Source organism: Sceloporus occidentalis, unplaced genomic scaffold, assembly GCF_023333645.1.
Source record: "Sceloporus occidentalis isolate IW3139 unplaced genomic scaffold, rSceOcc1.0.p SCAF_139, whole genome shotgun sequence".
In the NCBI taxonomy this organism is placed as follows: domain Eukaryota; kingdom Metazoa; phylum Chordata; class Lepidosauria; order Squamata; family Phrynosomatidae; genus Sceloporus; species Sceloporus occidentalis.
Window position 1 is genome coordinate 987,009 of NW_028317119.1, and position 11,170 is coordinate 998,178.

The window sequence follows — 11,170 nt, forward strand, 5'->3', positions numbered from 1 at the left end:
TGCATTCAACCAAATTTACTTCTGAGAGGGACAGAAGGTACATGACTAGTATATTTAGGTGCCCCAATTTTTTACAATTATTTTTAATAGGGTTCCTCACCAACAAAACCACTGGTTGATTCCCACTTCTTCCCAAGCAGATCACTGTTGCTGCATTCTCCCTCTGCCTGTCCTTGCGGTCACTGACTGATGGAGTGGAAAGAAGAAAAGAGGAAACTTTTTCCCCTCCTCTATTCTCTTCCCCATAACACACCTCTAAATGAACTGAAATAATGAGTGAGAACAGTACCTTAAAGCAGATGGCGTCCTGAACAGCTTCACTATTCTGAACAGCCCACATCTGTAAACAGGGCGAGAGGGAGGAGGCATATATTTCCTGGGAATACATGGGTAGATTTGGAGAGCCTAAGACAGGAAATTTGAAATTTAGAGCGCATGCAGACCTCTGAGTGGACAAAGTGCAAGTAGCACTAAAAATACCAAGACATAAGTAGCAAGTAGTGTTTTTTCATACACATAATACTGCTGATACATCTTGTTTCTCCACATTTCTTCTTGGCTTGACACCCATTATAAGAGTTGTTGCTCCAGGTCAGATTCATACTTATACATCCTGATAAGATGATACTGAACATAATCAACACACTATGTGGTGAGTGTTAAGGTTGGTGGTGAAGTAGTATCTAAGTGCGGGTTAGCACTTTCTCCATCCTCCTCGACTTGTGAAGAATGTCACTTGCCATTTTTTGGAAGACATGCTTGGTATGTATGGAATCAATATCTTGATGGATTAACATACAAATCCTTCAAAAGAAATTGTACTAAGGAAAGTATCTTTCTATTAGACTTGTACATTCGTATCCGGGGCGAACATGATAACAATTGGTTGATGCAAGAGGAGGCCCTTGCCGAGAGACCAATAGAGTTGCCCTTACCTTTAACTCCTGTTCCCTCCCCAGGACAAGTTTCAGCATCAGGAGTTAAAGGTTGGTGTGAGCGACTCTATTGGTTGCCGACAGGGAGCTCCTCTGGCATTAACCAATGAAGGAGCTCCCTGCTGGTGGCCAGTAGAGTCGCTCGTACATAACTCTTGGAGCAATGGATTTGCTTGTATGGACCTTTAAATTCCTGGCGCTGATGCTACTGCGTACTGTGTTAACCTCGTATTAACACCTTTAAAAAAAAAAATGAACACGTAGAATGTACATGAATATTTGCCCGAACCCAGGGCAAACCGCTCCAGGCGGCACTTTTGAAAGGGGCGGCACTGTGCCACCCCAAGCCCCCTTTTTTTTTTTTTAAAGCGAAAGAGAGAGAAAGGGTACCTGCTCGGCGCCCCTCTCTCTCTCCTCTGCGGCGAGTCAACCTGTTCGGTCTCGGTGCCGGCTTGTAATGCGGAGTTCCGGAAGATTACCTAATTTCCGGTGCTCAGCATTACAAGCCGGCACCGAGACCGAACAGGGAGACTCGCCGCAGGACTGCTGAAAGGTAAGTACAAGGGGGGGGGGTAAGGGTAGATAATAGGGAGGGAGAGGAAGGGTAGATAATGGGGGGGGCGGCAGGGACGGAGGGAGAGGAAGGGTAGATAAGGGGGGGGCGGCATTTTAAAATCCGCCCCAGGCGGCATTTTGCCTTGGGCTGGCCCTGCCCGATCCGAACACAGGAAGTGATTCCCCATAAAGACGAACACGAAGATTAGGCAGGCGCCCAAGTCTACTTTCTATTGTATTTAATAACTGTTTCAAATCTATTGAACTATAGTTTTCACTTAATGACGGCTGCAATACAAAATTTGCTATTATAAGAACCAGGCTGTTTTGTTATTTATATATCCTTCGTGACTGAGCCTATTTTAAAATTTTTGCAGTACTAATGTTTAGTTGTAATTTTCTTCTCTCTCGTTTCTTATATATTGTTATTGGGTTTTTTCCAGGTCATTTGATTTACTATAATATATAATGAAACATCTTTTACTCCTCTATAAAAGCTATAAAACTGCTAAGAAGATTGAAATACCTCTGGGTATGTAAACAGGCTTTTGGGCAACAGTCATGTCCATAGTAAAGAAGGAAGCACCACAAACAATCTTACCGTTACAAAAAGGGTGCTATATTGTGCCACTGAGATTGGCTCTTTAGCATGCAAGTGTTACTACCATGAGTGTTTCTTTAGCATTAGTATGGGATTCATCCTCTTCTTATGTATGCCTACTTTGCTATATTTTGTGTATCATGACCTGTGTGCAACTATATAGTTCCTAAATTTGGAAATAATTTTAAAAAAATTACTTTTAGTTACTTTTACCATTACTCTATTTTGGTTTATAATGTATGGGGAAATAATAGGGAAGAAAATGATGGGTTTTGTACCATTTCATGTTATGTGATACATATATAAATATAGCTTACCCTAGTTAAAATGTAAGCTATTTATACGGCATGCCACTGTTTATAACAATGAAAATATACGGGGGCCTGCAGTACAGAAAATGGATGGGACAGGAGTAGAACTTGAGGAAAAAGGGTGGAAGGTAGGTGGGAGTGGGCAAGGCTACCCCCTAATCTGCCATGAGTTCTGTAAAACCATAGAATTCTAGGCATGTGTCTAATGGAAATGGAACCACAGAACTGAATGGAATATAAGAACCATTTAGCTCATCTAGTCTGCCCAGCATTCAAGAAGTTCAAAGCTCCAACTAAATCTAAACTGAAATGGAAGTAGCATGGTCTTCTTGTCCACAAAGGGTTTAATGTTTATTGTTATATACACCAAATTCCTGTGGCCTTCCAGAATGGTAAAATGTATCTGGCACAATGGAAAATGCTCAGTGGGTCTGTGGCTAATAGAGCCAAATACTTACCAAAATGCAGATCTGGTCCTTCAATGGGCAGCCTTACGCCATAAGAGTACAAAAGCGTAACCTGCAGCCAGGCCCGGACTGGGACAAAAAATAGGCCCGGGCATTTAAGCCTGAGCAGCCCATTTTTATTTATTTATTTATTGTTAAAGCCCACCCTTTATGTACCATCTTTGCATTTACTCACTCATTCACACAAATCATTAACACATTCATTAATGCAGTCTCACAAATCATTCAAGCAATTCATCCATACATGAATTCATTAATTGTCATACGCATTCACACAATTCATCCATTCTCATACGCATTCACACTACCCCCTCACCCCATCTTATCTGCCCCTTCTCACTATGTTCCCCTTTTTCACTATGTACCTCCTTCCCCACTTCTCAATATGTACCCCCTCTCACTATCTATCCCCTCTCCCCATTTCTCACTATCTAACCCCTATCTGCCCCTTCTCACTGCACCCCCCTCCCTCATCCTACTTACCTTGTTGCCGGAGCAAGCAGCAACTGCGACCGGGCCCGCGGCATGGCCGGATTGACATAGGGGCTGATGGAGCTGCAGCCTTAAACCTTAAAATAGGCCCAGTCAGGACCGGACTGACTGGGCCTATGCGGCCTCTACGGCCGCATTAACGTAGGGACCCTTAAGCCCGCCGCAACTGCGACCGCTCTAACGGGCCAGGAAGCCCCCACCAGGACCGGCCTTAGGGGTCTGCGGACGCACAGGGCTTAAATGAAAACATCGGGGGGGGGGGGGTGTTAACTTTATTTAACATCCTCCATGTTAAATAAAGTTAACAAAAACTTTATTTACCATGGAGGATGTTATATAAAGTAACAAACCCCCCCCCCCCCCGATGTTTTAATTTAAAGCCTGTGCGGCCGCACACCCGTAAGGCTGGCCCTGGTGGGGGCTTCCCGGCCCCTTAGAGTGGCGGACCTGGTCGCAGTTGCGGCGGGCTTAAGGGGCAGGTGCCCCTTATGCCCTGCGTTAATGCGGCCGTAGAGGCCGCATAGGCCGTCAGTCCGGTCCTGACTGGGCCTATTTTAAGTTAGGGGCCTGGAGCTGCAGCTCCATCAGCCCCTAAGTCAACCCGGACCTGCCACGGCCCGATGGCCCGTCCGGGCCTGCCTGCAGCCATTGTCTTTTAAGTGCTAGGGCCACTTATTCAGCCAAATTCTGGCCCTGAATTGTATGACAGCTAATTCAATGAAGATGTATAAAAAGAAATAGACACACAGTGGTATAGCAGAAAGCAGGGCAAATATCACACTTTTTTTTATTTAATATATGTATAAAAGAACAGGCCACAAAAATTAACAGATCACAAGAAACATATAGCATAATTACAACAAATACTTACAGAGTCAGATGTAGATTTAGCAACACCACAAACTGTCGCTGTTCTGATTAAAACTTAAAAGTTCAATACCGTCATCAAATTGTGAACTGAGGATGGGATTGAACTTTTAAGTTTTAACCTGAATATTGATGGTTATGCAGGACTATGCAAACTTTTATGTAAGAATTTTTTTTATTTTTTATATTGAATTAAAAATATGTATTTCTTTTTTTACATATATATTTCTGAACTACTGAATCTATACATTGGATACTCCCCTACTGTGTACATGAGAGTTAAGTATAATATACCTTTTTTTACATATATACTTCTGAACTACTGAATCTATACATTGGATACTCCCCTGCTGTGTACATAAGAGTTAAGTATAATATACCTTTTTTTACATATATACTTCTGAACTACTGAATCTATACATTGGATACTACCCTGCTGTGTACATGAGAGTTAAGTATAATATACCTTTGATGTGATTATAAGGTACAATCTAGTAGTGCACCCTACCACTCAGTTTGCTAAATATTTTACTTAAATTAAAATTGAATTCATGTCTGGCCACAAAGTCCTGTGTTTCTTGCCAGCCTGTTATAAATGTCTAATAAAAAGGAATAGGTAGTTGTTGGCATTTTAAAGGCACTCACTATTTATATTTTATTTGGGGGGAGTGCACTTATTCTAGGAGGCAGGCTGTCAAAGATACTCTTTATTTAGCTTCTTATATTCTACATTTCTAAAGGTCACAATAATGAGTATAAACAATTAATAATTAACTTACTCAAAGTGTGCTACAGAAAAGCCATAAAAGTTACAATAGTGTGTATGTAAATCACAGAATATTTGTTTACACGATAAATTGTTAAAGAAAATACAATCTTCTACATAGTTTCCAAAAAGTCACTTGACCCTAGCCAAGCCTCTAAAAAAAAAATCACTAAAAAGACTGGGAGGTAATTTAGATGCAAAGCCAAAAATAAAATGATTATTAAATTGGCATGGCTTATGTACTAGTCCTTTTTTATTCAGAATTCAGAGGTTTCTGTGTAAAATGGAATGGGGTAGGACAATGTTTAAGTAATCTAGTAGACATTTAGCCACACAATATGCCTAATATTAGAGTGAATACATGAAGAATCAATATGGATTATTGACAAAAGCAAATTAAATGTCTGTAAGACTTTACACATGGTCTATTGCAGGACTGATTCAGAGATAAGGGAGAGGGGACTCTTCATCTTCTTTGTGTCAAATTAGCCAAAAACACTTTTTGCCGGGCCTTCCTTGGGTTTCTCAAAGGCTGTTTCCCCTCCTGTCCGGACCTGGCTGAACACAGAAGGTGCTGCACATCCAGCTTGTTCTGCAAATCAAGAGTATAGCACTTAGTCACCTCAGTTCTTAAAGTAGTCAAAGTGTGTCTGCTACATGTAGATGATGTAATAAACCTATGTAATTGGGTTTACAGATTAAAACACATTAATATTTGACAGCCCCTTATGTGGATACCAGGAGCAGTTGAGGAATGTCTGCTTTCAAAGAAAGCCCCTTGACAGCCTTAACTTCCACGTGCATTTCCCCACGGGTGAAACATCTTTAAGACATATTATTACTTCGTAAGGTCATTTTGGCTACTTCTTTTAGGATATAAAAGCATATACCAAGGTCATCAAGAGGTTAAGGAGTAGGAAATGAAGCTTGGACATTTACGATCATCTCCATGTACTTTGTTACTGCGGCTCAATACTCACCACACTCCTTCATAACCTGATATGTCTTTGACCGGAGAGGAGTTTGGTGGCTGAGCTTAGTTTTTGCCCCTTTAAGATCTTCTTCCTTCACCGGTGGCCTCTTCTTCTTAATTGGTGCATCCTGCAGGGGGGGGGGGGGTCCATGTATCGGATTATTAATATTCAATCATATACATATATAGCTAGATTGAATATATATTTTGACTTTTTGTCAAATCCAACCTAGACATGTCAATACTTCTCTTAAACAATACTTACAACCAGTAAAATAATAGGCTAACAATAAAAAACCCTGTGTTTTATTACCTGGAATTCAAAGGAACAGACCTGCCACTACAGAGATATGTCATACATACATTTATATAACTTTGACTAATGCAGTAAAAAAATCACTTCTTCAGTCCAAGAGTAGTTAGCTATTTTTCCCCAGATCAGCTTTACTGGTATAAAGTGTACCCTATTGGTTTTAAGAATGTTTCTTTTTTTATGTTTTTTACTCGTTTCTTGCTTTTTCAGCCTTGTGGGAGTGTTGTCAGTAACATATATTCTCTATTATTATGTTTTAGCATAGTTTGCACATCGAGAGTGGAGACAGAATGGAAAACCACTTTCAGCTCGCTAAAGGAGATCTTAAGTGGAGTATAAAGAATGACCCGCGGCTGAATGGCAGGTTATTGCCGATCATTTTAGTATGTACAGATGAAATGCAAGTCGAGTTGCCCAATGAGGTGTTTCTTATCCACCAGAAAGGTAGGCACTTTTGGTTCTGGTCATATAAGTGGGTGACTGCAACATAGCTTGACAAGTCTTAAGTGAAAATCCTGTTTAATACCCTAAAACATTGACAGTGCTCATCTATCATCCATGGTGGGCTGATGATCAGATGCCATTCTGTCCAAATTTCACAAATTAGGGATCAAATACATTTCTAAGGTGTCCCTCTCTTTGAGGAAAATTGTTTTACATTTCCACAAGTACATGGATTCTCCAATGCCCAAACAACATCCAACAAGCGAATGACTGAGAGGTTATACACTAAGCAATGAGTTGTGGTGGCATGGAAACTTTACACTTCTTACAAATAAATCTCTTTGGGTTGTACCATTGCAATGCATGGTTATTCTTCATCTCACAGCAATGCATGGTTATTCTTCATCTCACAGCAATTCAACTAATACAAGAATCCGGAAATCTCAGGAGCGACGGAGATTCTGATGAGTTTGTGCTAGTGAAAAATAAGCTGGATTTGATATGATTGTGCAGACTGTGGAAGAGCCTCAACAGTAAGAGGTGCCCAGCAAGTTAAGTTGGCATGTTACCCAGAACTGGGCTGAAATATCTGAATTGATAATCCTTTATTCTAGTGACAATCAAGGCAAATAAACAAAGTGACGGAGTGCGTTATAAAATATAAGCAAGGGTAATGCGATCTACTGCTGGTTAGTATTATACAAACTACTCTCGCCTTTACATAGTCATGATGGCATGCTAGAACTATTTTGGAGCAGTGCATAAAGTTAACCCTTTAAAACTGGTATTAATCCTCAAACTGCCACCGCAGGAGATCAAACCTCTGAATAATGATCAGGACACTCTGATATCGCATAACGGAATAACGTTTCTAATTTAGGTATATTGAGTCACCAGGTCACCTTGAGGCCCTTCTAGTACTGGCCAGATTATAAAAGCCATTAATGAGGACAACACAAAAATGTTTAGTAGAATCGGCGTTTGCGTAATAACTAGATTTCAGGGGGTACATGTGATATATGTGCATGTGCGAGGCACATAAAAAAAAAAAAAAAGAAAAGCTCCTTCGTCATTGCAGTTACAACACAAAAACTAAAATGTTATATTTGTAGCCAGAGATAGCTCTTGAGTACTAGGGGCTTGAGCAAACACATTCTCAAGTAAGGTATAATCATACGTAAAATAGGAAATGCAATAGTTATGATAACAAGCTTATTTTATTATTAGAATTGCATACATTATAGTGATGTAACTTAACGTTACTGTTATCAGTTCATCCTACCCCTGCATTTTTTGACCAGTTGTGACTCAAAGAAGTTGCTTAATCTTTTTACACGGTAGCACCACCTCTAGTTATAAGTGATGGAAGACATTTGTCAAACCTATATTTAAGATCTGGAACAAAAAAAAAGAAAGAAACTAGGCTGTTCCATTGCTTTTCTAGCTCACTGAACTAAAATTCCTAGGTTAATAGAACAACGAATTCAACAACTTACTAAAGTATTAACCCTTTTCTCAATTTCATTACTCTAAAGTCAACGATAGATTGCTCACCTGAGGCTGGGACATCTCTTTACTCAACTGTCCAAGCAGTCGACACGCAGGGAGATTCTTAATAGGTTTGTATCCACAGCCTAGTAGCTGAGGCTATATAGGATGGGAGAGAGTGACGTGAGGAGGGGGTGTAGCATTAGATTTCAGAGCACAGACACAGGCTTCTCCAGACAGCAGAGAGGAATACACGCACAATCTTATTCTGAAAGATGACACCAGTGGGGATAACTGGAACAACTGTTGTACGGAGCAAGTATACATGTTGGAACAGCTGCCATTTTTATAATAAGTACTCAATAGCATATAAAAACTTTTAAAGGGGTTACTATATATATATATATTTATATATATATATATATTTATATTGGTTGCAAGGCCAGTATCAAACCATATAGAGGGATAGATGAACGCTGTAAAAAATGATATAACAGTTTAAGTAAATTAAATGGTTTTATTTATTGACAGATAATAAATAATCCCAGAAACCCATGACTACTTATTTATGTTTTAGAGTTTACAGCTAGAAATTATCCTTTTTTTTTAATTAATCTGAAAAATTGATAAAAGCCTTGATCAGTTCCGAAAGTTCAGGTTCACAAACTCTCGTTCGATCATATTTATTGCGAATAAATTTGCCATTTTATAACCTGTCTTTGGCACTGATACCTACTGTACCAATACCTGCATTGTTATCTTGGGGTGCATCTGGGAACAGCCCCTATTGGTTTTCAGCTTCTTTTTTCCTCTCCCTTTTTTCTTTATTTCTGGCAAGAGGTTATGATCGGTCTTCAGTTAATTAAAATCAGGGAGGTCCTTCTGTAATATTCATGCCACGTCTGTTTTCAGCTTATCTTATTTTCCAATTCCCATCCACGGTGCCATTTTCTTCCCTTTATTTTTAATAATTGTTAATAAAGCTTTTAACCAGGTTTTGTTTTTGTTCTCAAACAATTGTGACACAGACAACTTTACCATAGAAAGTATTTTCTAATAATACGTTAGGCTTTTTTCTGGTTTTGTGTTTTGGTTTAGTGCAATAGCTATGGTGTTTTTTCCATTACAAGTTACTAGTGAAGAGTAATAACCTAAAAAGCACTCCATACTAAGCTAAAACCAGAAATTGTGAGGCAGTCTCCTGCACAGGAACCCCCCAGTAAGATAAAATAATGACGTTTCACACCATCATAATGTATTTAATGCAACCGGAAAGTTATGATAGAATGCAAGATGTTAAATAATGAAACATGCTTCACAGTGATGGTAATTACAGATTTCTTCCTATGCATACATAGGTACAACATGGGAGGCACTTGGAAATTACTTAGAAGTTGCACCTCATCCTCTGAAAACAATTGAACTTGTCAATTTAATATTTTAAGATATATCCTGTAAAACTATGTACAAAGCACAAGTAGTCATTCAGTACACAGCTGTCACTGCCGACTGCGTTTCACCTTTAACATTAGCAAAATCACAAATAAGAGGCAGATTGTCAGAGCCATCTTAAGTCATTTTGTAACAGGCCACACTTAAAAGGGGGTGGTTGCTGCCACAACTACCCAAAACTTGTGCTTTTTGTCGACAGATTAGTGGCAGTCTGTGGCAAGGATAAATCTCTCTCATTTTACCCGATCTTACAAGGGATGCCTAACCCAATGAACAACAATCGTCTTACTTATGAACAGCCCACAGATAAATTAAAGAGGAGGAATAATCATGCACCTAATGAGAAAAGAAAGTTAAAGGGGAAGTCCCATGGAAAAAGATTTTTCTTCCCGAGTATAAAATACAGCGCAGTATACATTAACGTGGGTTAACATTGACGAAAGCCTGGATCCTTTCGTTGCAACAAAGTTGTTAGCTGCCATTATTGACAGTTGTAATAGTTTGGGGGAAAATTCTCCGCTCAACCACCACACTGAGCTGATGCTTTATGGCAATGCTAATGAAGTCCGTTCCTCCACAGGACTTTCATTAGTCAATGTCTGGCTGATTAAGAAACACTGAGCAGTTTTATTATCATAAATATTATTATTATTTTATCACAGACAGTACAATAAGGAGACAGGACATTTGTCTAGTAGATTAGGGCAAGATAAACGTTTTAACACAAAAAAGGCTAAAAAGCAGTCCCCTGAAACTATGTTATGCAAAAGGAAACTAGAAAAGAAAACAGACCACTACTTAAAAAATTACTTTTAATATGACACTGTAATAAAAAATGGTGGGTGTTCCCCTTTAAAATATCTTTCCTCATGGCAAACACATTAGGTGGGTTATTAATAGGATATATTGCATATTTTAATGTAGAATTTGACAGCTCCACTTTAAGATGTGTTTGAATAGGGTTCCATTGTTGTAATAATTGTTAGAAATTCCAATGCTTTTATAAACAATAAAGCATAACAGGTAGAGTTTGAAAATTTGTATTTATGGAGGCGACCGTGACAGTTAACTTGCTGATCCCCTCTCACTTGTGCATACATTTGACATACATGACTGTTGTAAGAAGGGGAAAGCACTTAAAGTAACACAACCAACTCTGCATTAACCAGTTCCCTGCCAAGAAGAGCCTGCACAAAATCAAAGTTATCATTATGAAGTGCAGGTCTCCATGGAAGGTGGGGGCTTAAAAATCCCTGAAAACTTAAGACATCTGCCGGACATTCTTCTGTATTAGTCTATAGTAACGCGTGTCCTTGTGCAGGTCGGTTTCTTCTGCATGCCAGTCTTTAGAAAGGAACATATATTCTTCTGCACAGGAACAGTAGTGAAAAAATCCAGATTTTGTGCCTCTGGTAGGAAAACGTCCTTTAAAATAAGTAGAACAAAGACAAACATTTCCTTAAATACTTTTGACCTTTTCCAGAGAATGTTTTCTAAAATCTATGT

General features: G+C 39.2%; 1 protein-coding gene across 1 annotated transcript; it reads right to left on the reverse strand.

Annotated features, from left to right (window-relative positions):
* Positions 1 to 5,479: 5,479 nt before the first annotated feature.
* Positions 5,480 to 8,331, reverse strand: LOC149281088 (musculoskeletal embryonic nuclear protein 1). The gene is made up of 3 exons (XM_089499744.1): positions 8,279 to 8,331; positions 5,975 to 6,095; positions 5,480 to 5,586 (listed from the first exon to the last, which is right to left on the reverse strand). Exons 1-3 carry the CDS (start codon positions 8,291 to 8,293, stop codon positions 5,480 to 5,482), a joined length of 243 nt encoding a protein of 80 aa, XP_089355870.1. The 5' UTR covers positions 8,294 to 8,331.
* Positions 8,332 to 11,170: the final 2,839 nt, after the last annotated feature.